This window comes from Lemur catta, chromosome 11 (assembly GCF_020740605.2).
Source record: "Lemur catta isolate mLemCat1 chromosome 11, mLemCat1.pri, whole genome shotgun sequence".
NCBI lineage: Eukaryota > Metazoa > Chordata > Mammalia > Primates > Lemuridae > Lemur > Lemur catta.
Window position 1 is genome coordinate 55,285,839 of NC_059138.1, and position 27,699 is coordinate 55,313,537.

General features: G+C 38.1%; 1 protein-coding gene across 1 annotated transcript; it reads right to left on the reverse strand.

Moving 5' to 3' along the window:
• Positions 1–151: 151 nt before the first annotated feature.
• On the reverse strand, positions 152–27,597 carry PON2 (paraoxonase 2). The gene is made up of 9 exons (XM_045565530.1): positions 27,355–27,597; positions 18,914–18,984; positions 12,463–12,518; positions 7,529–7,694; positions 6,874–7,000; positions 4,863–5,063; positions 2,277–2,358; positions 1,408–1,536; positions 152–781 (listed from the first exon to the last, which is right to left on the reverse strand). The coding sequence occupies exons 1-9, from the start codon at positions 27,426–27,428 to the stop codon at positions 623–625; spliced, it is 1,065 nt and encodes a 354-aa protein (XP_045421486.1). The 5' UTR covers positions 27,429–27,597; the 3' UTR covers positions 152–622.
• Positions 27,598–27,699: the final 102 nt, after the last annotated feature.

A 27,699-nucleotide genomic window follows, 5' to 3' on the forward strand; every position in this document is an offset into this window, starting at 1 on the left:
TTTTTTCGAATAAAGAGACCATTCACATTCAGGTTTCAGTGAGAAAAATTAACATGGCTTTGCCTGTCTATCCCAAAGAAACCCCACAAGGAAGCAGCTGTCTTCTCATTCCCCCTAAGGACGTGGCTTGAGAATTAAACACAGACAAAACTTGGGTTTTGGTTAGTCTTTAATATAATTTGAACTTTTTAATAGTAAACAAAGATGTAAGTACGAAACATCAAAGCATGTTATCTGTCAGTAGTTCTTAACGGTCATATTGTCACAAGGTTGGAACTGAGGTCACTCATATTTTAAAGAAATATAATTCACCCTGTTTCAGTGGAATCTATGTTCCAGCAGTTGAAAGCCAAAGCTGAGCCTTATTTTGTGCAAAGTGTATTCACTTTACTGCAAAGTAGCTATCTTCTCTCTCCCTTGCTTGGCATTTTAAAAAACTGTTCATTTTCCTTTTATGCTAAAAGTGCTATGAGAACTGAAGGGGCCTTTCTTAACTGAAATAAAATTAACTATACATGCCACACATTTCTGGGTCAACGTTGCTGGTTAAATTCTCTCAGAATTAGCAATTCATAGAAAATTAATTAAGGAAGTTATCACACTCTCAGATGCACAATACAATTTAGAGTTCACAGTACAAGGCTCTGTGGAATAAAGTGCCTATAAGCAGCTTCCCGTCATATACTGAGGCCACAGAACTTCCTTGGAGAACAGATCCGTTGTTGGCATAAACTGTAGTCACCGTAGGCTTCTCAGATAGAATGTTCTGGATGCGAAGAACCTATTCAGAAGATACAAAGTATTAATATAAAACCACCATGCACTCCTGTCACTCAGTCACCAGTAAGCCCTGTCTTCCACAATGACATGCTGATTAGGAGGACATGCTGTTGAAAACCGCAGTTACTAATCTTTTTAATGTCTAAATTAAAGTACTTTCTCAAACCTTCAAAGAAAGTATTTTCTGAAACCATCTAGTTACTTCATGCCAACACAGGATTTAGTGTTATTATAGCAATTCTGCATTAATAGAAATACTTTTACATTAATGTGCCCACTTTCCCACTACTTCAACATGAACAAAAATCACGTCATGTGGTGAGCTGACAATAAACCAGATATTTAAAAATTGCCAGCATACCACCCAAGAAGGGCACGTCTTTATAAAAAACGCTTTTTAACTAGTTTCCACCATAATTGAACACATCAAAAGATTACCTTTCCTAAAGTATTTGAACAATGTAACATTCTGCCAATTACTGGCTTAAAGCAATTACAAAACCACTACATAAGTTTATTGTATTATCGGTTTAAAAGAACTAAACAAATCATCCCTGTGACAGTTTATTGTATTATTAGTTTAAAAGGACTTGAATAATTAAGGTTGAAAACTGAAAATATAAAAACCTCTGAAAAGGGAGGATTGTTCGGGTCATACACGAAGAGCTTCTGACCGTTGGGATGACAGCCTACCCAGATGTCCCCCGAGGAAGGATCAATAGATAAATTATCCACCAGTGTATCCAACTTGAGCACCTTCCAAATGAGAAAATGTCAATATCTAAATGACACGAGAAGCTTGATTAAATAATTTAGAGCTAACCTTTCCTGCCGCTATGCATGTGGGAAAATTATACACACCTCCCTGCTTCCACCCTCTAACACTAATATTGCTTAAAATAAATTTAATAAACTGGTTTGGAGCCACTTTTCATCTTCACTGATATTAAGAAAGTTAGGGTAATAATCAATCTCTCTAAAAAATGAACTCCTTCTCTCTTAAAAGATGCACAAGGATCAGTTAGCTCAAGGAACTCAATCAAAGCAAGATAGGAAATTCTTAATCAACCTAAAATATGTGTTGTCGAGCAGGAAGAAAATAATAATGGTGTGGAACCCAATTTCTACCTTCATTTATTATTGAAAGAACTGACAACGTGCATAAATCTTCATTTGAGAATTCGTCTATTAGTCTTTTCAATTGTGGAAATTCTTATTGGAATTCACTGGTTGCTATCAATACTTCATGGAATGGGCCCTAAATCTGACGCAAATATCACTCTCAACCTGCTGCAGCATGTAATCACAGGGGGTCCTTGTGATCACTGGGAACAGGAGCTTTCTCCAGTTGTAGAGAGGTAATATTTAAAAACCCAGAATAACTATACTAGAATCTATATTGTTCTCAGTGTGGTATGGTTATGATACAGTGTAACTATGTAATTGCAAAGTATAAAAGATTAATGTCCACATATATTTAAAAAGAAATATTTTACCTTCAATTGAGTTAAATTCATATTGGGGTGTTTTTCCAAAACATGAATTTCATGAGCCAATGTGTCAGCAACATAGATATACCTTTGCAGAAAGGACACACTGGTTAGAGCTCCATGCCAATACAAAGCTTCATTAATACAGTATGAAAGAATAAGTCTTAATAACCTGCCAAGAAGTTAATCAAAGACAGGCCCTCGAGGAATGCTTGATAAAGGTCAATTTTTATTTAAAAAGTAAGCTTTCAAAATCAATTCAGTGGTGTTACAACAATCATGGAATTATTAAATTATTTTCAAAAGGCTTGTAGCAAAAAAGTAATATAGGACATCATTTTGAATATAAGGTCCATGATATTTGCCACTGAAATGACAATAAAACAAATGTTTGGCAGCTACATAAGAAAAGCTTTTACATTGCACAATGTAATTTCATATTTCTAAGTTTCGTTTACCTATAGAAGCATGTGGTATAGAACACATTTTATTAAAATATTTACTAATACTTATTAAACAAAATATTTATGCATACATGGAAAATTTTAAGAGTAAGAAATAAGTATCTATTCAGAATAATCTATGTCTAAGGAGGGTGGATTAATGGACTACTTTAAGGCAATTTTACTCATTGAATTGACTGTTCCATTGAGCAATTATCATGTGTAAAAAGCCATGAACTCAGGGTTGGGCAGATATAAACATGAAGAAGACACAGCTTCTCTCCTCAAAAGTTTATAATGTGTTGGGAAGATCAGACTGGCTTATATACACATTCAATACCTAATACAGCATGATTGGTACCATGAGAAACAGTTGAGGTCTGGAGACTGGAGAAATATCTAACTTCTGGGTACACAGAAAGGCTCACCACGGAGGCAGCATCTTCAGGGGCTATGGAAATAGAGATTAGATTCAAGGATGTGAGGATGGAGCACCTTTCAGGGCAGAAGAAAACACTCAAGCAAGGCACAGGAGCAAGAATGAGGGCGGAATGTTTGCAAAATCAGGAGTTCTTTGTCTAAAGTGTAGAAAGTATGGAAACAGTAGAAAAAGGGAAGTTGGAACTGGTTTATCAAATAAAGCCCAACCCCTTAGAGCCTGACTTGATTTGACAAGCAATCGGATTCCACTGAGTTTTTAGAATAACAAAGTGGCACACTAACAAATGGTCAGTTCTGTTCAACAATGACTGAGCATTTGCTTTGTGTCTGACCCGTTCTTAGCCCAAGAAGTCAAAGAGGAGGAAGATAGCTCCCTGCTGCGGAGTCCTTAATGGCTAATGGAATACAGAAAGACAAAGTTGGCAAGAGTGTAAAAAATGGAAATTGATAGAAAACGAACTGGAAGAAAGTCTCCTACTCTAGCCAGAGAGGATGAGAACCTAAGCCAGTCCGGTCTCCGTGGGGAAAGGAGGCGCAGGCAGTACCAACGTGTCTTGCTCCCAGGTTGGATGGGAATGGTGAAAGAGAACGAGTTAAAGCTGAATCCCTCTTTTCATCATCATTATTATTTTTTTAACTCTCATAATGGAAATATGAAAGTTGAGGAGAAAAACAGATTTGACTGGAGAGGTTGGATCAGGTCAGTCAGAGACGGTTTAAATTAAATGATTCTACATTCATTTTCTGTAATCAACAAGAAAGGGGGAGAGACTGCATCACGAAAATAACAGTGAGTAGTCAAGGGATGCCAAATTTACGTTATATTTGTAGTAGTTTAAATTGTTCAGTGTGGTAAGGCAGTAGAAGAGAAAGCTAATAAAGAATTTAATATCCTTTCTTAGAGGTTGTGGTTGTGCATATAAAAACAGTGAGATAATTTTGGAGGACAATTTGCCAATACCTATTGAAGTTAACAGGTAAAGGATTCACACTGAGCAAGCAGTTCTAATTCTAAGGGTTTGTTCTACAGAAATACTTGTATAGATGTGCAGAGGGGCTCATAATACCATCTAGCCAGTGCCCTAGCTGGGATTTGAACCCAGGGCCACGTGAGTCCAAAATCTGCAAGTTTAACTATTATGCTGTGATGCTTTCTTAGGGAGTTTTTCTTTAAAAACTACTTGGATAAGTTTCAGTGGTAAATGAGAAGTATAATTTTTTTTTTTGGCAGAGGCAGGGGAAAGAAGTCTTTGGTGTAAAACAAAGGTGTGTTCCTAAAATGGCTTTTACACAGAAAAAAATATAACCGTCAATAGAGGATTGGTTAAATTAGTTCAGGAATTATTCCTTGTAATGGAATAATATGTAGCCAATAAAAACAATGATATATTTATTTAAAAGGAAACACCTACCTGATGCTTTAATATGTATGCATAAATATGATCATACTTTAAAATTTACATTTATAAAATTAAATTTGATAATAATATACCAAAAGTTATATATTATTTGTAAATATAGTAGATATATAGCATACAAATACATCTTCAAAATATATATCCTTATAGTGTATATATAAAAAATATAATATACAGAAAATTTCAAGAAAGCTATTTTCACATTGAAAAGAAAAAAAAAAGCAAAGTAAAGAATTTGGCCAGCACTATGACCGAGGAAAGATTATATGATGTTCCCTAAGGGGTCGTACTTATTATCAGGTGAAATATGGATCCCATTTGCTGAATCAAATCCCTCTGCTACCACTTTAACTTCATTTGGACTGTAGTAAACAACATTTGACCAGTGTAAGTTCAAGTATGTTTCCAAATACTTTAAGAAAGGATCAGAGAAGTAGTGGTCATTGGTGGCATAGAAATGTGCAGGTCCAACAGCCGTGATATCATTCATGCTGAAAGAGAAAAAGAACAGGTGAGAGCAAATAAAAAGGCTTGTTAGTCTCCATATTAAAGATTAAGTATCCATAAGGTTTACACAACATGTGCTTTAAATCTTTGGTAAGAGGTTTTCCTGGAAGAGAGGAGTTGAAATCACACGACTATAGTTACAAGCAATAATATACTGTAATATCATTTGACAGAGAACAATCTTGTATGGTAACAGGTAATTTGAAGACAGGTCATTTAGCAATTAAGGCTGACGATTATGAAAGAAGAGAGAAGTTGGTGCCATCAAGGCATTTTTTTTTTTTTTTACAGCAAGAAATGTAGGGTTTAACAATTATTTGTAAGGACAGAGATGTCCACAGTATGGAACTGGAGAGAGGCTGATTGGCTGGAGAGATGCTCAGGCCATCAATAACATTTACCTAGCTTCCATTTACTCAGTTGCTGGATCTCCCTGAGTTCCCTTGCTTAGTTATTAGTCAAACTAAGGTTGACTGTTCAATTTCTACCTGCCTCACAAAGCCGACATGCCGAGAATGAACAGGCACTCAATAAACACTTGTAGAGAGATGGATGATGAAATTGCCATAGTACAATGCTTCAGGTGAGAGATTTATATGCTAAAAACAATTACATTTTTAAAACCAGTTAGGCAAGGGTGTTATTAAATTTAAATTCCAATTATCCTATGCAAAAATTTCTGAAAGAGCTGCTTTATTCTTTGTTAAATGAAAAATAGAGAGCTACAGGGAAGGTGGGTCTCCTTTTTCTGAAAGATCTCCATAATGCAGAGGCTGCCTGAATGATATTTATGCTCCTATTTTTTATGAAATGCATTTGGAAGGAATGATTGGAAGTTACATGCTTATATCCTGGAATAGGGAAGCAGAAATTAAAAATATTCATCAAGTTTAAACTAAAAGAAGCAGTAGGCTAATGTAAGCTGGGCTAGGAGGGTACACATGATTCTCTTTTGGCCACATTATCAATTATTATGTTCTTGAAGTAGTAGTGACCCACTTCCAACTTGAATGCCTCCAATTCTGTGGGGCCACTGGCCCCCAGCCACTGATAACCCTGTGAAAGCATTTTGTATAAAGTCCTATACAAAGCACACAAACCACATATAAAGCAGGCTACTCTTCCTTAGAATGACAGGTATTATTATTATTTGGGTAATGAGTCATATAAGATAAAGGGTGACAGCAGGGAAAAATGATAGGTAGGGTTTGTCCTCTACTCTCAAGATGGGCCTGGAGAGTATCACCCTATAGTTGGGCATTTCATCATTTCTCAAGGGAGTCCTCATATAGCACTGATTATTATAATGAGTGACATCAACTTTCATATGCTATATGCTCCCTGATTTACAAGGGAAATTTTATACATATATAAAAAATATTACATAGTATATATATTAACATATATATATTTTTATATTACCCATGGTGGGTAGTTCTCTCACTTTTTTATAAGAGTTAATATATGTGTATTATTTTTATTATGTGTATTAAATTATTATGTGTATTAAATAATACACATATTTTTATTAATGTGTGTATTATACATATATTAGCTTATATTTATATACACATATATTAGCTTATATATATTTACATATATTAGCTTATATATATTTATACATATATACATATATTAGCTTATATATTTATACATATATTAGCTTACATATATATACACACATATATATACATATATATTAGCTCTCATAAAAAGTGAGAGGACCACCCACCACGTGGGGAATATTTGAAAATGCTAGAGATAAATTAGAGAATGAATAAAATGAAAAAGTACCTTGGAAGAAGCTCATGTTTGATAGTTTTCAGATGCAACAGAGAATTTTCTTCTTCTTGAAATTTAAAAATTTCCACTGTATTCTTGAATTCCAGGTGGTTTACAACAAAGAGATAAACTGTGTCATCTAAAGAATTGAAAGAACAGAGTTAATTTACAAGACATAACCACAGGACCTCTGGGCAGAAACTGACATTTAAATACCACAGGCAAGGAAAGGTTGAATGTATAAGCTGGTAGAAGACCTAACCGATCATTCTTCTTCCCCGTCTTTCCCATCACTGTCTGGTGTTATTTCTGATCATTGGTCCCCTGACCTTTAAGAAAGTGTTTCCTGCACCATATACAGAATTCATACATAATCTGTTTATAGTTTAATTCAGAAATACAGCTCTTTTAAATACAATGATCATAGGTATGTGAAAAGGTTATGAAATCTAAACATTCTTTCAGGTGTTAACTGTTAGACATTTCAAAATGTAGCATAGCTTATTGCTAGCTGAAGAAGCAAATGAACAACTTGTTTGTATGAAGAGTACAGAAATAATTCATGGGCTAATTGTTCTCTTCCTATAAATATGATCCAAATCTATCTTCTACAGTCATTTCTGAACCATTGTACGTTTCTAAACATTGGTAGCTCGTTGGCGCTTACCATTGTCTATGAAAATGCTGATGCCATGTGGATTAAATGAAGCCAAATTAAAGCCACGGCTGATTCTTAATTCCAATGCCCTCGGTTTTTCTTCTTTCAGATCCATCATTAGTATTCCCCCAGGCTTATCTGGTGCAAAGCTGTGGAGTCCTGGAAATTTTAGACCCTTTCCAAAACAGTGAAAAAAGTTAGATAAAAAGGCTTACGTATTTTTATGTACTAAAGTGGGAACTATACATGAATGATAAATAGAGACTGTGGTTAAAGGTGGTGGCATAAAGCCACAAGCGCACACAAACACACACGCACACAAAACAGAGAGGAGATAATAGAAAAAATATTAATCAGGAGCTGGAAAGCTGAAAGCTGAATAATAGCTGATTTTGTTGAGTTGAGACAGCAGATCAGGCTTTATTCTCTTCAGAGGGTAACCAGAAGGTTGATGGGCCAGGAAATTCCAGGCAGAGTTGAGGACAAAGACAAGTTAACATTTACAGCCTGACTGTGTAACTCAAGTCCTGAGCCCGCACGCTGCTTCCACAATGCCAGAAGTGTTGGTCAGCAGCCACAGTCAGGACTCCCCTCCTGGCCTCACACCTCATCTCCAATCCATCAGCAAATCCTGTACTTCACCTTGAAAATATTTCCTTTCATGAGGATGTCAACAGTCTCGCCACTGTTGGCTGCCCTGGTCCAAAGCCCTACCATGACGATGGCAATTGCCTCCTAACTGGCCTTCTGCCTCTGTCCTGAACTCCCTACTGTCCACTCGCACCTCAGCATCCAGATGACATCAGACCATGTCACACCTCTGATCACAGCTTCCCATCACCCTCCCAATTAAAAGCAAAAATTCTTCTAGTGGCCTAAAGGCTTTGTGTGATCAGCCCTTCTCCTCCATCCCACCCAAGACCCCTATCTCTCTGCCTTCATCTCCTAGGATGCTCTTCCTCCCTGACGGTCTTCAACAAACCAAGCACATTTTTGCCTCAGGGCTTTTATACACTGTTCACTCTGCCTGGGAATGCCTTCCCCCCAGACATCTAGGGCTCCTTTCCTCATTTCTTCATATCTGGGCCAAATGTCACCTTCTTAATGAGGCCATCCCTGTCCAAAATATCCCCTTGCCCTGGCACATCCTATTCTCCTTACCCTGGTTTACTTTTCTCCTTTGCTTTTATTGCCATTTGACATACATACATATTCATGCTTACATAAATACCGGGTATTTAGGGAGCGAAGGGCAGAAACAGAAAGGCTAATGAGGAGATCACTGTTGTTCCTGGCACACAGCTGTGCAGCTCCTCCCCAGGCCTTTGTGCTGCTCTTCTTTCTGCCTGCGAGGCTCTTGCCCCCACATCTGTAAGATTCATGCCTCCCCTTCCATCTAATCTCTGGGTAAATGTCACTTATCAGAGAGACCTCATCTGCACCCACCCACGCTAAAATGGCAGCATGATGCCATCCTCACCACAGCATTATGGCACGCTCCACTGCCCCACCTTACTTTATGTTTTGTCAAAGCACTGTTACCATCTGACACATATTCACAAGCTCCATTAAAACACAGGCTGGGACTCTGTTTTGTTTGTTCACTGCTAGATCCCAGTTCCTGGGACAGTGCCTGGCATATATCCATCCTTTCCCCACTGACTTCAAATGTCACCTTTGTCATGTACTTGATCCCCATTTACACATTGGTCTATTTGGGGACTCTCGGTTTTGTTCTTCTGATCCCCCATGCTTATTTCTGTTCCAGTATACCACTTTTTAAATTATTACAGCTTTATATGTAAGATATAGATATAGATATATATGATATATATATGGGAGATTAAATTGTTGTTCTGAATGGAACAATATTATTATTACATTTTTTTTTTCTAGTACATGAGGAAGTCATTTTTTTTTTTTTTTTTTGAGACAGAGTCTCACTCTGTTGCCTGGGCTAGAGTGCTGTGGCATCAGCCTAGCTCACAGCAACCTCAAACTCCTGGGCTCAAGCAATCCTCCTGCCTCAGCCTCGCAAGTATCTGGGACTACAGGCATGTGCCACCATGCCTGGCTAACTTTTTCTATATATTATTAGTTGCCTGGTTAATTTCTTTCTATTTTTTAGTAGAGACGGGGTCTCACTCTTGCTCAGGCTGGTCTCGAACTACTGACCTCGAGCAATCGCCTCGGCCTCCCAGAGTGCTGGGATTTCAGGTGGAAGTCATTTTATATGTTCATTTTGAATCCAAACATTTCACCGAACTCTCCTCTTAGTTCTCTAATAGTTGAATCTCTTGGCTTGTTTGAAAAACAGGTAATCACATTATCTAAAAACAATGGCAGCTTTGTCCTTTTTTTCCTATCTTACATTTCTTTTTTGTGTTTTCTTGGTTTATTAAGAACTCTAGTAGATTATTGACAGTCGTGGTGTTGGGCATTTTCTTCCTAATCTAAACATCAAATGGGAATTCATTAATGTTTCACCATTAAGAATGATGTCGGCTGTAGGTTTCTGGGAATTTTCCTTCTCTTTCTAATTTGCTTGGAGCTTTTAATCAGGAATGAGTATTGAATTTTGCTAAGTGCTTTTTCAGCATTCACTGAGATGATCTTAGTCTTTTCTCTTTTAAATCAGTTAAGTAATAAATTATTTATCTATCTATAAAATGCTGATTCATCCTTACATTCTTAAAATTCTTCTTGGTGAAAATAAATTTTACTTGCACTACTTTATTCAGTTTACTAATACAATGCAGTCATACCTTATGCAAATTTAAGGACACAATAAAAAAATAAAGTCTTATGCACAAAATTGGACATAATAGGAAATCTTCCAATTTAAAAATATCTATCTACAATTACACAATTTCATGGCTGGCAAGCCCAGTAAGTAGAACAAAATGGAATTATGGTCTTGCTACATGGCACTGCTATTTCAGTTGTTAATAATCCCCATTTTTAATCAGTGTCCTAAAACAATAGCATGGTTTATATGCACAGGAAGCTCTATCAAATGGTGATCACTATTTATGGTTATTTTAACACTCCCTATTGTGTAATCTTTTTGTTTTCTTTTTTTAAAAATTTATTTTTAATTGTAGTAAAATATACATAACATAAAATTCACCATCTCCACCATTTTTAAGTGAACAGTTCAATAGTGTTAAGTTCACACTGTTGTTTAAAGTTTTTAATATTTTATTCTATGTCATCCAATCCCTCATCAAGTGTGATGTTAGTTTTGAGGTTACCCTCAAACCCATGACTGTGGAATAGAATGAGTTAGATGAGCCGAAATGCTAGGAAGAACAAACAACCCTATGATGTACTGGCCTCTGTGCTCTGGGAAATGTTAGAGACAAGGCCGAGTAAGTGAAAAGTGAAAAACAGCAGTAAAGTGGGAATGTTTCTTAATTTGCAAAAGAAAAAAAAAAAAAAAAAGGTCAAATAACCAAGGAAGGATAACAGGAAAAAGCAGAAAAAATGCTATTGACATGGTAGATCTTTGCAACTGTAATATACCCCTAAGTTAAAATGATGTAGATTTATGTGCTTAGAGACCTCATCCCTCCGACTCAGATTCATTTCTGGGGGGGTTGTGAGGAAATCTTGATTATAGATGAATTCTAGGTCACACAAATCTCCAAGAACACATCCTTGCAAAAAACAAACAAAAGATTTGTTTGCAACTGCTTTCTACTTTATTCAGAATTTTTGCATCTCTATAAATGAATGAATTCGACCAGTAGTTCTAGTGTTTTTTCCTAAGCCTATAGAAGCATTTGCTTCTAAACAAACCCAGATTCCTGCTATAAATAGCACTTTATTCATTCTGTGTAGGCAATTACATGAAACTTTTTCTCTTAAAACCTTATGTTTTAACATTAAATATAAGTATTGGTGTTTCTGCTTAAAGCCCATAGTATTTCTTTTTTCCCTCAATGGTAATAACCTACTGCTCACAGTTCTTTGCATAAAAACCATCAGGAACCTGATGAGTGTTCTGACTTCATTCTCTTCCAAGCTGAGTTCTCTCACCTTTCTCATAAGTCTGACAACTATTTTATTAGTGTGGTGACTCTCTTCTAAAGTTTCTCCAAGTTTTTTGCATCCCTCCTGAGTCTCAGGGCTTGAAAAATAATGGATGTTGAAATGGAACAGAATAATTACAGGCAGAGGTTAGAGTTGGATACTTGTTCCTCCAGAACAACTGGACCCATGAGGAGCCAAGGACTCTTCTTACCTCTGCCCACGCCAGAGAGGCAGGTGGTCAGAACCTCCTCATCTGCCCCCTCATCTGGATGTCCAGTCAGAATGGATATTGTAGCAAGCCAGCATCACACAAGCAGATCAATTTTAAAGTATTTCTATTGTATGCCCAGAAAGGATATTACTTTTTCTACAGTAAGAATTAAGGTAAAGTGAAGGGTATAAATAAACTCAGTTAATGACTTTCCACTTATGACAGGCTCTTCAGGGGGCAAAAGAGAAAAAGAAAAAGCATCAGCCTTGGTTTGGCAAAGGGGGTATATTGTTTGAAAATAAATAATAATGGCAAGAATATTTGCTTAAAATTGAGTATGTATTGGAAAGAAGGGTAGATGCTGTATTTAAAATAGTATAATGGTAGTATCGAATATCCATAATAATACCTCAAATATCCTTTTTAATAACATACTTTTAAAACACAGATTGAAATGGAATATTTTATGGCAGTGCAGTAGAGAAATAAACAGCAACATATCAATTGGCAAAGAGCCTTCATCTCTACATTGAGAAAGGCTTGAGAAGAAGTTTTCCAAGATCCTCTATGACCTATGTTTTTTTCAGAACATATTTTGGAAAATGAGGAATGTTAAAGGCAAGTTACCGTTCCACAGGCCTAACCGTATGCCCTTATATCTCCTCTACTGAATTTGGGGAAGGAAGGAGACACTCACCACACTAAAGAAAGCCAGACCATTGGGAAGTATGTCAATATCTCCAGCGCCAGCTTCTGTAAGTTCAAGGAATAGATAAATGTCATGTTCAAATTCTGTTATTTGTTAGATAGAGCATAACTGGGACTTTGTTTACTTTATCAGAGTGTCTGTATCTTTAGGGATGGTTCCAATTTTTTTTCCAAGGAACCATTCTTTTTAATAAACGTCAGTTTAAACCCCTTCCTGAAGTGAACTTCTGACTTTAAATGTTAGCTATTTTATCTTTACTCAAATCAAAGTCAAGTTATCACTACATCTCCAGCTACAATACAGAAAAAGTTGACATCTGTATACTCTTATGATAAACATCCAGATGTCTGTATAAAAGTAATTGACATCAGGGGAATATACTTTCAGCAGGAAGGGCTCATAGTCATTTAACCATGCAAATATCCTTGTCCTCTTCTCTGCTTATTCAGTCTGAAGCAAACAGACATTTCTCTCATTAACGGGGATAAAACACCTGGGGTTACGTATTCCCTCTTTAAAAAACAGTGCCTACTTGTTCTCATAAGCAATGAAAGTTTTCCATTTAATCTTTACATTTAGGCTTTAAATTACAGAAAAAACTAGCAAAAGGAAAATTAATGAAAAATACCACGCACCTAAGCCAAGTTGAAGCTTCTAACTCCCATCTGTGAGGCAAGCTACAATTACTATTGATTGTTTATTGATTGAATGCGGTACACTCCACACAGCGCAGCAAATTAGATATAAGACCTTCCCAGTGGTCTCACTGTATAAATTCCGCAGACAGATAATAGACCCAAACACAAGAAAAGAGGAATAAAAATGGCTTAGATTAAGCCAAATCATGACACATTCTTTGAGTCCACAAAATCCAATCTTCCCCTTTTAGACCTCTCCAAAGGATTTCTCTAAGATTATTTCTAGATTGTCAAAACCAAACACCGTCTATCTATCCAACCATTTTGGTTTTGGTTTATGAGTTTACATTTAGCCAGTTGCCCCCAGTTTTGCTTGCTCTATCATAGTGAGAAAAGCAAAACCAAATAAAAATGCCAAGAACTTCACTTTTTAAAGATGACCCGTCTGCCTGTTCCTCAGGAAGAAGATATATCTAAATAAGCTTAAGCATGGTAGAGTGCAGGGGGTCTCAGCCTGGACTCTGTGGATCCCAAAGGGCCACAAATGGGCTTCAAAGAATATGTGAACCTTCTGAAATTCTATGCAGTGTACAATGTCTCATGTATGTGCAGATGAGAACTTTTCTGTGAAAAGGGTCCTTGACTTTCAGCAGATTCAAAAAAGGATATACAATTCTCCCCAAAAAGGTTAAGAACCACTAGACTTTAGTCCCACAGTGGTTCTCCACTGGGAATGAGCAGAAATCAGGGGAACTCTACACTACATATACATGCACACACACAAACATGCATGTGCTCACATGCACACACACACACACACACACACACACACACACACACACACAGAATTCTAGTCCAAGTTTTGCTTTTTGGACCCAGTTAGTAGAAGTTCAATGAATTAAGAGTCATTTTTCCTGAAAAATTATTTAAGAAAATTTAATTATAATGTATACATGCTTACACACCCAGAAAAAAAAGGATATAGAGAAAAAAATTAATAATGATTCTTGGAGTGGTAGGATTATAAGTGATTTTTATTTTCTTTATACTTTGTTTAAAATTTTCTATAAATAATAGTATTGTATTAATAATCAGGAAAAGAACAATCTTTTAAAAAGATACTTTTATTTCAACTCCATTGTAACTTCTTTCTGTTTAATTCCATTGCCTAATTCCAATGGAAAAAAATGAGTCTTATTTCTGACCTTCTTTGGAATATTTTCTAGAACTATTCTCCAATCTCCATTTCTACAGCCACTGCCGCAATAGGCTTTTACATCTCACATCACCTCTTTGGTGTGATTATTGCAAGATCAGTCAATGCTGGAGAAATTTTTTCTACTCTAATTCAATAATAACAATAATAATTGCTACTAACATACATTAATTGTTTACCAAGTACTATTCCAGGCTTTTTGTAAATACCTTGTATAGAATATCTCATATAATTTCATAATACTGAGAGGCAATACTATTAACCCTTATTTTAGAGTTGAGAATATAGAGTCTTTGAAAGGTTAAGCAAAGTGCTCGAGGTCACAAATTGGGAAGCTGGGACTCAAATCCTTTGTTCTAACTTGAAAGCACATAGAAGATATTCAAGCTAGCATTTAATGAATTTCCTCTGTCAGAACCATCCCCTGGTTCCTCTCTCTAAAGACATTTCACTTTGTAAATTCAATTCCCTATGTTGGCTTTTCCCCTAAAAGTTTTGCTTCCATGCTTCTCACCAAGATCTTTACCAATCCATATCCTGCATTATTCTGTAAAACCTTTTTCAAGACCCTTTCTTTAGAAAATCTTCTAGCTTAGTACATCTAATTTTGATCCCTTCTTATTACTTTGTTACCTGTGTCAGAGATGGCCAGGTGTTCACTAGTATCCCTATTCTCCTTCCCTTTTACCAATAGGCACATGGCAACATAGCTACAGACAACATTTTCCACCCTTTCTTGCTGATAGATGTGGCCATGCATCTAAGTCTGGGCAAATAAAATGTGAGAATACAAGATGTATGCAACTACTGGGTAAAATAAAATACAAATAATATCCATGTAAATTTTCTTTCCACACCTTCCTGCTGGGAAATGGTAACAACCGGAGTTCTAGTGTTGGACAAAGACTGAAGCAATAGGTTGAAGATTGTTGTGTTGCTTCACTAGCCTTCACCCTGAATGACGACACACAGCACAGCCATCTAATCACCCTAGGCCACTAGCTTACATTAGGACCGATATATGAGAGAAAAATAAAAATAAACTTCTCTCTTCTCTAAGCTACTATAACTTTATAACAGCACATCAGCTTTTACCATACCCAACAGAGTACCAATATGTAATGCAGCATATTATTTTCCACTTTTTTGGTTCACTAGTCAGGTTCATTAATCACCCCGCCAAAAGATACTATACTGGGAAGAGAATTTGCAAAAGTTACTTTACCTCTCTGAGCCTCAGGCCCTTATCTCTTATAAAAAGAAAAAACTGTATTTATATCTTACATTGGTTTTTTTGGTTTTGTTTTGTTTTCCTTTTTCCCCCCATAGTTAGACTATAAAGTACTTGATAACAAGGGCTACAGATTTTAATGCTTTTTTCTTTCAATCTCCCAAGCAGCAGTAATATTGTAAAGGTCTTAGCTGCCAAATGCATAAAACTGTTAGTTAACTCAAGAGAGACAGTCCATTCAAAATTTTGTTTTTTGTCCAGACTCAGAAGGCCAGACATTTTGAAAATATGATTTTTTTTTTTACATTTAAGCCTCACATAAAGTTAACTACCTTTTTTTTAAATTTCAAAATATTAAGAGTGTATAAATGCTTTTGTTTACACAGATACCTCGTATAATGCTTAAGACAGAGCTTTTAGTGTGTGCCTGTCACCAGAACAGTGTTCATCATACTCAATAGGTAAGTTCTTATCCCTCACCCTCCTCATACCTTCCCCCTTTCTTGGTTTCCAATGTCCTTTACATCTCTTTGTGCCCATAGCTAGCTCTTGTCATTATAATTTTTATTATGTATGTGTTGATATTATGCCAAATCTTGGGTATGTAAAAGCTTAGTTTCTGTCTGTAAAATAGACTGGGAAGGAATAAAAAAATGGAATAAATACTGTACTTACTTTCACTATTCACTATTCTGTGTGCCCCACAGAAGGCATACATCCTATATGATATGTAGTCAATAACTATGATTTATTAAAACAGAAAGGTATGATGTGATATCATATGTATAAAGCACCTAAGAGTTGCAAATAGTTCATTTCCATTGATGATGAATGTAGCATTGCAGCACGTACGTGTAAGCGTGTGTGTGTGTGTGTGTGTGTGTGTGTGTGTGTGTGTGTGTGTGTGTGTATACAAGTGTTGGTGGGGATAGAGGGAAAAGGGGAAGGGGTCTCACCTCTTGGATGGATTAGCTGGCCTCAAGTGCATGGCTATGACTGTTTTCAAAACAGAAAATAAAAAATGATCCTCTCTACCATTGCTGCCTACAACAAGAAGTTGCTTTTGCCTATATGGGACTGTATGTCCAGCACACTGTTATTCCTTATAATCAAAGACCATTGAATAAGCAACTGCTGTTAGAAATATAGAACCACAAGTTATTATTAACCATTGTGCATCACTAACATAGCATTCAACAAATGTTCATATGGTGTGGGCTAACCATGGGGCAAAAGCAAAAAAGAAAGGTAAAAAAAAAAAAAAAGCACAGTTCTAATTAGATCTAAAAATGTATCCCAAATGTGCTTCTAATCACTCATCCTCTCTGCTCTGCTGCCTTTTGAAGTGCCTCAGAGGCATTAAACACTTCACAAGAGAGGCCATAGGTGACATATTTCCTCATTCTTTCCAATTCCAGACAGCAGCTCACACACATCACAACATAAAGGTCACAAACACAGACAGATGCCTGTTCAGAATACAAATGTTGCTGGGCTTGTTTTTCTCTGAGGAGCGCTCCATCCCGGTGAGTCGTAACAGGGATACACTTGGCTGTTTGTCCTGTAATGTGTCAGGCTGTGCCCTGTTGCCTACTCTGAGACTTGAATTCACAGAAGGTGGGCTTCGCAGGGCGAAGGGCTGTTTAATAATGTGACGATTATTAACTCAGCAGCAAAAGTAACCTAAGAGATCACTGACCCCACCTCCCAACCTTGTCCAACATCCCTTACAGATGCCATCTGGTGTGTGCTCAGTGACCGGTTCTCAGGGGGCTCTTCTCTATTGCAGCCAGAAGGCGGGATGAAGTTGCTGAGTTACTCGGGACTCCAGAAGAACTTTAGTTCTAGAACCATCTGTATGATCCAGCACAGATCTAGTCAATCTGCTACTTGACACTGAGTTTACATTCTCCTGCTGATTGTTTGGGAACTAAAAGACAGAGGAGAAACCCCAGGAGAGTTAACTGTTCCAGGCAAGGGGAGCTAGGACTGGGAAAATACAAAAGTAACAAGGAGAAAAAGAAAAAGAACACATAGGTACCAGAGCTCTCACGAATGAAAGGCAAGCAACAGATTTGTACAAAAACTTTGAAAGCAGAAAAGGTTGCTCTGCTGACTGATGGTTTCTTGCTGCTAAAAGAGTGCTGTGAATCCTGTCTAGAGTGAATGTGGCTACAACTATGAAGTGCTGAGTACATATGCCAACTCGAGGGCAATGTAGCAATGACTATCAAAATTTTAAACATGTACCCTAACTCAATAACAATCTCAGTGTTAAAGATGTATTCTACAGATATACAAATGCAAGAGCAATGATGTTCACTGATTTGTTTGTAGTTGCAAAGAACTGCAACAACCCAAATGTGCATTAAAAGGGGACTGGTTAAATAAATCATGGAAAGGGAAAATATTAAAAAAAAAAAAAGTGAGGTAAATCTACATGTGCTGATGTGGAATGAAGTGGGTTGTGGAATATTTGTACTAAGATGCCATTTATGGGGAAAAAACGGCATGTATGTATATGCATATATTTGTTTGCATATGCACTGAAGTGATCACCAAGGACAAAAAAGAAACTTTATCTCTGGCATTATTTCTGTGGAGGGTTGGAGAGTTTGCTGAGAGATTTTTATTTTCTATTTTATATCTTTCTATATTGTTCGAAATATACTGTGTATACTTTGCACAGAAAAATACTGTGCAGTTGTTAAAAAAGGATCTCTGTGGACTAACATAAGTTTCCACAACATAGTATTAAATGCAAAAAGCTGGTTCTGAAATATTACGTATAATTTTACCCCACTTATGTTTTTAAAAATTATATATGTGAGGCTATTTATAAGTAGACAGACAAAGTATGAAAGGACACTCTAAATTTGTTTAATAATGTTGCTTACTAGGAGAGGAGTAGGACACTTCCATAAAACCTGGATTTTAATTTCTTAAAGACAAAATAAAACATTAAATTGTCTTTCCCACCTCTAGAAAATAATGTTGCTACAAAGGACTAGAAGAGACACAGTGATAATCTAGTTACTTCCAAACTGTGGCTCTCGAGTAAGATTGTAAACAAATGGTCCAAGATTTTTTAAAGTATAAAAACCTTCCGTCTAATTATAAACTCATCCTTACAAGTGAAAACTACAAAGGCCAACTTTGCCTAGGGTCACATTGCAAGTCTGTGGCAGAATCAGAACTAGAAACTAGGTGTTTTGACTTCTAACTCTTTTTGTTTCTAATGATACCATGAACCATCTCTAAGAAAAGCCAGTATTTTTATTGTTCATGGATAATTCAACAACAGTTGGTGGTCAAACAATGTAATGTGTTCAACAAACATTTTCACATACATACCAATTCCTTTAATCAGGTGGCAGTTTGGGACATCTGTGAATTCTACTTCTCTGGAGGCTTTAAGTCGATTTCTATTAAAACAAAACAAAACCTATTTGTTTATGTAGTCCCTGCTTTGTTTCAGAAAAGGTTTAAAGAGGCTTATAGCAATACATAAAACCCAGCGTAAATCTAAAGCAAACGAAAGAGAAGATAGAAAAACAAGGGTAGGAACATAAAACAGCACTCGAAATGAAGTTAAAACAAAAATGCGTATCAGAAAGTTCTATATAGTAATGTGGGTTGTAAGAGAAGCTAATAACTCAACAAATATAACCTGTAATGCAAGTTCCTATGCAAATATAAACACAGCACCAGATTACATTTCTCACAGCTCTGTTGTTGTGGGAAGAAAGTTCCAGATGCACAACCCAAAACTCTGTCTTCCTTCTGAAGAGCCAAATAATAAAAAAAGTGACCGTAAGCCTCAGTCACTGAAAGGGGGCTCAGAGAAGATGGCACTCTTCAGTGCCTGGCACTCAGAACACCACACACAAATAGTTACTAAGAAATGAGAAGAGAAGACCCCATCCCCATGACAATATTTACTGGAGTGGGAAAGTTGGAGAGGACCCAACTTCTTTTGCAACTACTTTAGCAAAACTATAATACTTGCTATTGTTGTTTCAAGAAAACTAAAAAGAAGAAATAATGAGAGAATTTGAACTCTCATAGGGTATGTTCCTGCTGCCTTTCCACCCTAGAGGGCCATACAGCAGTTTGGGCCAATACATATGGGATCTACAGTTTTGAAGGCCACATACTATTGGCTTTTCCTCTCCTCTTCCATTTTCTCACCTTATCTGTTCTCTAGAGCCATAAATAATAACAACAGTGCTTGCAGAGAACTTTTACATTTTTCAAAGTGGTTCCTACGTGCCACACATTTAAGAGACAAAATAGCAATTTGCCTCGTGTCCCTCTCCTATTTCTAAACCTAACAGCTTCTGGCTTCCAGACACTGAGGAAGGCTTCTAGAATATGGGGAAGGCTACTGATTTCTCAGCAAAATGGAAGAAAACCTATGCCTAGATAACCCAGAACTCCTGATAGGTTGTGCCAACTGTATATTTTGGCAATTCGTGTAAAGTTTCTGATTAAAGTGTTAATCAGTATGTATGTGAAATCACATAACTCAAATAGTATCAAATTTCTTGGAAAAATATAGCAGTAAAGCAAAAACTGTAAATAAATCAATAATAAATATATATATATAAATGTAATAAAACTAGCCTGAGCAACATAGCAAGACCCTGTCTCTGCAAAAAATAAAATAAAATAAAATAGAAAAATTAGCTGGGCATGGTGGCACACACCTGTACTCCCAGCTACTCAGGAGGCTGAGGCAGGAGGATTGCTTGAGCCCAGGGGATTGAGGTTGCTGTGAGCTATGATCATGCCACTGTACTGTATCCTGGGGAACAGAATTAGACCCTGTCTCAAAAAAAAAAAAAAGTCGTAAAAAAAGTTTTTTAATGAAAAAAAAATAAGGTGCATTGAATATATAAAATAATAAATTATAAAAATAAAGCAATAAAAAATACAATAAATCTCACTCCTACATTTCCCAGGAGTGACTTAAAAGGGGAAAAAAATTTATATGGCTTAATATAGGAGCAGTAATAAAGATGAAGAGGATGATGCTGATGATAATAATAGGTGGTCAAAGGAAATAAATAATTAAACCACTCTTCTAATTTAGCTCAATGAATTCATTTAATTCTTTTTTAAAAAATCCTATGAATAAGGTACCATTATCCCTATTTTAAAGATGAGGAAACTGATTTGGAGAGACAAAGACAAAGTGATTTTCCCAAGGTTCAACTTAGCAACCAAGTGCTGGAACTAGGTACTCCCCAGAGGTTTGCTCTCATTCACTGTACTCCTCTCAGAAAGGAGTGAAGAGAGTTGTGTTCTTGTCTTACCATTAAGACTGCCACTACCCTTGGCAGGTCGGTTAATCTCTATAGGCCTCAGTCTTCTTTATGGATAAAATAAAGATGAACCTAGTAGACCTCCAAGATTCTACCAATGTTATATGACTCCAGAAACAGATACAGATACTGTCAACAGAAAAAAAGTCAAACTCTGTAAAATAATTTAAAGACATTTATTTTGAGCCAAATTTGAGGATCATGACCCGGGGTCATGCCCAAGAGGCCTTGAGCAAGTGGACTTGCTGTAGCTGGGTTACAGTTTGGTTTTATACATTTCAGGGAGACAGGGGTTATAGGCAAAGTCATAAATCAATACGTGGGAGGCATATATTGGTTTGGCCCAAAGAGGTGGGCCATCTGGAATCGGGGGGCTTACAGGTTATAGGTGGGTTTAAAGATTTTTTGGCTTGTAATTGGCTAAAGACATGAAGCTTTGTCTAAAGGCTTCGAATGGTTTAACATAGTTGCTGTTTATCAGAGATTCATCTTTGGACATATATTTGTTGTGTAAATTGAGGGCCTGCAGGTTTGTCTTGCATACCCTTAGGCCTGTTAATGGGTTACAAAGGATGTCCCCAAGAAGAGAGGGGGCATGATATGTCTGACCTCCTTCCTTCTGGCAGGCAATTTAGTTTTAGGATATTCCTTTTGGCCATGAGGGGGTCCATTTAGTCAACCAGTAGGGGGGTGAGCCTTAAAATTTTATTTTAGTTCCCAATACAAAGCACTAGGTCACAGCTGCAGTTTCTACAGCAAGTTGCTGTGTCATACATTGGTTTGAGTGTTGATTTTATACAATCTACTGTTATGCCTATTTGACTATACAAAAATAGGGATGATGATAATCACCATCTCTCTTATTCAAAGATAAATCACATAGATTAAATAGAATCTGTTCAAAGTAACACATTCAATGTGTTTGAAAAGTTTAATATGGGGTATTTGTTTCAGAGTCAACGTGGGTTTGCAAAAATGATTAATGATTACATTTTGCTAAATAGGGCAATTTTCATTAACTAGTTTAGATGAACAGTATCACCTTTTAGATATGCAGACTACCTGCTATTAAAACTGAAGAGTTACATAAGGGCTGTGCATGACTTCTACTTATTCAAATAATTTTTTCTTGGCTTTCCTTCAGGATAAAAGAAAAAGAGGAATTTTGCTTCAATCCTTTGTGGCCCATCAAGACTTCCAAATTCCCTCAGTGGAAAACTACTAGACTTCTTCCCTGGCAGAACTATCAGTTCACTGTTCATTAGTGGACTCCTATGTTCCAGGCAGCAGAAGGCATTCTCACCCCTTTCTCCCTTGCTCCTCCCATTGCAGAGGTGGGGGCAAGGCAAATATTTGCTTTCCCAGCCTCCTTTGCATTGAGGTGTAATCACATGACCCAGGTTTTGGGGAAAGATATTTTTGTTCCTGATAGAAAGGGCAGACACAAGAAGAGAGCTAGCTGGTGTCACTGATTCTCGCCTCTTCACGATTTGAACGCATACAGTACATGAAACTGCAGCAGCCATTCTGCATCCTTGATAAGAATGAGACTATAAAATCAATAGTGAAGGATCAAAGAATGAAAATATAGGAAGAATCCAGTTCCTTGATAAGATCGCTGATTCAATGAACAAGTTCTTGACTGGCTCACCTATAGAGTTTTCGTCATCTGAGAAATATAAATCCCTATTTAAATAAACTACCATTAATTTGACATGTTACTTGCAGCTGAAAGCATTCCTAACTGATAACAGATTCTAAAACTTTGAGAAATTTACAAGAGAAAGCTACACTAACCTTTTTGGATTAGCAGATCAATTAGCCTAAAAGTATTCATGCAAAAAAAGCATAATATAAATGGTATAAATGCAAATAAGTTACAATATGAAAGGAGGAAAATCATTTTACTTTTGCTACAGTCTATAGTTAGAATGAACAATATTTGATAGGACAACTAAGTGACTACAGTCAGCAATAAGTTAATGTATACTTTAAAAACAACTAAAAGAGCAGAACTAGAACATTCCTAACATAAATGTTAAATCCTTGAGGTTACGGATATCCCAATTACCCTGATTTGATTAATTCGCACTGTATGCCTGCATCAGAACATCACAGCTACCCTATAAAGATATACAACTATTATGTACTCATCATAACTAAAAATATTTAACAACAAATAATAAAAACATAATGGTGAGAAGCAATCAAAGTTTTACCAAACTGCCAGGGGATTTACGGCACAAAAGCCTGAGAGAACTTGTTGGAGCATCACTGTTACTATCAATAACTTTTACTGAGCTAACTATGTGTCTGGCATTGTTCTAGCACTTCCTGTGGTCCGCAACCCCCAGGCTGGTTTGGAAAGCTCTGCCAGCCCCACCCCACCCCATCTGTGAAAAACTGTCTTCCACGAAACTTAGGAAGGGGCAGGGGCGCACAGAGCAAGAGGTGAGCAGCAGGCAGAGCGAGCGAAGCTTCACTGCTCCCCCTTGCTCGCATCACTGCCTGAGTTCTGCCCTCCCCCGTCCCAAGACCCCATCCATGAAAAAAACTGTCTTCCGTGAAAGCGGTCCCTGGTACCCAAAAGGGTGGGGACTGCTTATTTACATGCATGAACTCATTTATTTCTCATAGTCCCACTATGAAGCAGGCAGTGCCCATCCTACAGATTAGGACACTGAGGCACAGAAAAAGCAAAATCACTAGTACAAGGTCTCAGGTAAATAGTGGAGCTATTTGTGAATTCGGGCCACAAAACATGAACTTTTAACCAACAATCATTAGCATGAAGTCAATCTCAATTTCCTTCATTCAGGAAACAGCAGTACCCATCCAGAGTGGAGTGAGGCAGAGGGCTGTTAGCTACTATCTTGCCTCGTGGTGAGTAGCCGTAACGGTGCGCCATGCTATGGTGCCAACATGTCCCGAGCAAAGGTGGAACAGTGTTACTATCAGGAGTTACTTTGTGCCATATCTCACTGCCTTTGAGTTTGTGAACAACTGATAGGGCTTTATCGTCTATGTTCAGACTTACACACAAATAGGGGCTTTATCTTTTACGTACAGAAATGTAAAAGCCCTTTGGAATTCACCCCTTAGGCTCCTGCAATGCTTGCACTCAGTAACTAAGAATTTGTGCTTAGGCATGTAAACCTAGGGAAAATTTGCTCCACCTGCAGAGAAGCAAGGGTATTTGGAATCAGAAGACCTGGCTGACAGTGCAGGCTCAGCACTAATTAATTACCTGCTGACCTAATTAGTTAACCTCTCAAACCTCAGTATTTACATGTATAATACAGAAAGGAAGATATATATGAAGACTGAATGAAGGCATCAAAGTAAAAGGGCTTTCTTTCCAAATGTCAGTAAATGTGCATTTTGGTTTAATATAAAGAACTTTTCACACTTTTGACACAGTGATCAGCATGCAGTAGTCACACAATACCTGGTAAGGAAGATGGTGGTAAAAAAAATAAAAAAAAAAGACTGCACCTCCAGCAGTGTTCCAAGACAGACTGTACAGCTACTTGTTGGAGCTGTTATAACAGGTGTTAGCATCAAGCAGAACATGAAGAAGCTTTGGGGGATCCTGCTCTTAGGTCTCTGATGCACTTGAGTCTCACGGTTCATCCAAGGCTGTGTTCCTTGCAACAGGGAACAAATGGCGTGGGAATGTTTGTGTATTTCTATTTTCTCTTTCATTGCTCAACTAGGGAGGGGTGGAAAAGGTGGCTGTGGAATGCCATCCTCCTCTGGGAACCTTAGCCAGGCACCGTTCATTTATCCATCTGGGATATACTTACACTAAAAATTATCCATTGTTTACCTGAAAATGAAGTTGAAATTTAAGTGGGCATCTTGGGGGAGAGAAATAACTTGATTGCCAAAGTACCATCTCTAAAAAATGAATAATTAGATAGCAGGCATCAAATTAAAGCAGAAATCTAACATAAAGCCTGTGTCCCTTCACCTTCCTCTGAAAAGGCGGGAACATACTGCTTTTGAAATAGACTCTAAGGGTCTGAAAGAAAAGTTATACATTTGAGTACTCTACAAACTCTGTAAATGGAAGGCACTCGTATTCTTCACTCATATGATCACCAGATAAAATACAGGGTGCCCAGTTAAATTTTAATTTCAGATAAACAATGAATGATATTTTAGTATAATTATTTTTCACCTTCCATACTTACACCAAAAGTATAGTGTAACTATTCCATGCTTATATGAAAAAATGACTCATTGTCTATCTGATATTCAAACTTAACTGGGCAGCCTGTATTTTTATTTGCTAAGTCTAGCCACCCACCACCTACCCCAACATTCTCACATCAACCCATTGGGGGCTTCAATTATCCAATAAAGTACTACCCTATAAAGTCACTGCCCAACGGAGTTTATCACAGTCAAGTCTTTGTAAAGAAAAGTTGCACCTAACTGTAAGTTAACTATTGGTTGCATTCTATGTCATTAAGTCTCATTTATTTTTTCTTAGGTTTGCATCTAAAACCTTTACCATTCAAAGGGACTTAAATATAAAACCTTATGATTAGTAAGAAGAGGAAAAAAATCGGTTGTTAATTGAGAAAACTGCAACTTGTGGAAACATTGGTGGTGTAAACATTAGTGACAACTTAATGAATTTGTGAATTTTGGTGGTCTTGCCTTTGAAACTGAGAGCTGGATAGATCATACAAAATCATCCAACTCATGAATGTTCTACACAGCAGGATGGGCATTTACATAACATGAAGATTAAGTCAATGTCCACTTCCTACCCCTAAGTGTTCTTTCCTCAATTCTATCCTTACACCATCACCACACTGTTCCTCCTTGCACTGCTTTATGGGCAGATGAAGCTACAGGTATGGGACAGGGGAGCTGCCACGCAAACTCTGGTATCACCTTTAACTTCCCTCTCTTCCCTGGAGTTCCAAAGTTTGGGTCCCTGTTACCCTCTCCAAACTACTGGATTACCTTAACTAGTTTCCCCGCATCTACTCTCTATTCTAATAGTTCTCAACCCTGATTGCACATTAGAATTATCAGGTAAAGTTTTAAAAATAAAAAATGCCAATGCCTGCGGCCACCCAGACTAACTGAATCAGGATTGCTGGGGGTGCCACCAGACGTTGGCCCTTCAGGATATCCTAATGTACAGAGAACCATTACTCTACTTCAGTTCACTCTTCCAGGTTCATCTCTGTAAAGCAGAACCAGTTATATCAGGTTCTTGTGGAAAAAAACAAAACAAAAAAACAGCAATACGTTGCTTTGGGGAAGTATTAGGCCTATGAAAGTAGGGTTCAATTTTTCAATGTATATTTAACAGTCTCAAAACCTATCCTTCCTCCAACCCTACTATTCTCATCCCTTGACTTTATGTTTCCCGCAAATTGGTCCATTTGTCAGTCTCCAAACTGCCCCACCTTGGCCCCTTTGCTGACGCTACTCATGCTCTACCTGGGATAGCTCCTTCGTCTCCACATGCTGCACCCCCCGGCTTCCAGGCCAATGTCAAACGTCTTGTGCCCCCTCTGGAACTTCACCTTCGGGGATGTAATCTTTCCTCTTGAAGCCTATAGGGGTTCCTTTGTACCTGTCCTTAGAACACCCTAATTCATACATATACTGTTATTTTACTTCTCTCCTCCCCTATAATAGGGTAAACTCCATGAGGGTCTTACTCTACTACAAAAGCCTAAGAGAGCACATCATACATAGTAGGTGCTCAATTATTTCTGAACTCTTTTGCATGAGGCTTATAAAATTGGAGTTGGTAATTTAGAAACTCCGATGTCTACCCACCAGCGATTTTTCATTGTAACTAAAATATGAGATGGAGTACCGCTGTGCTGTTTGGTATTCTGGCTTCAGGGTTCCCTGGTGAACAAATAAATAAGGACGTGATGTAAGCCCAGAAGCTGAATTGTCTTTGATCTACAGCGCCAAGATTAGAAAGCTGTTTTTCTAACTATGCAGGAAGGATGGGAAGGAAGGAAAGAACTTTATTAAAAGGGAGGGCGGGGCGAAGAGCTGGTTTGGCCAACAAAGAGAAGCAGCACCAGTGACCTGAAATAAATCTTTATAATTAAAGTTCTGATGCATGAGTAATAGCCTCGTTTTCATTTTCGAGTTAAAGCGTTGGGTTGGCCCCTTGAGTAATTAACTGCAAAGCACGCGCTCGCCCACTTGCTTGTCAGCCTAGGCAGAAGAGAATTTTGTGAGCAGCAAAGTTCTCTTTATCAGCTTTCGCTGCTTACAAACTTTCAAGAAAGCGTCGCGATTCGCTGCAAACGTTGCTGGTTTTTAGCAGAAGCTGAGGGCGGAGGTGATGGGGGTTCAAGTAGCCGGGAACAGAGAGCGATCGATCGAAAGTGCCCGGGCCCCCGGGAAGCCCTCCGCCGGCCCGCGCCCACCGCCCGCGCGCGGACAGGCGAGGAGGGCGGCGGGAGCCCCACCTACCTGAGCGCCAGGAACCTCTCGCCCAGCAGCGCCAGCGCTATGCCCAGCACGCTCAGGCCCGCCAGCCGCCCCATGGCGCGGGAGCCGGGCGCGCCGCCTCGCTCGGGCCTGGCCGGCTGCGCCGCGGGCGGTGCCGGCTTCCCGGCTCTGCGGGCCGCGCCCCGCCCCGTCCTGCCTGGGCAGGGCCGCCGCGCCGGGCGCCGAGGCTCCGCCCTGGGCCCGGGCCCGACCTTCGTCCCCACGGTCCTACCTTCCGAGTGGCCTTCGTGGGGCCGGCGCCCGTCCTCCCACGGCCCAGTGTAGACTAAGGGCGCGAAACTGTGCATGCCTTCGCCTCCTTGCCAG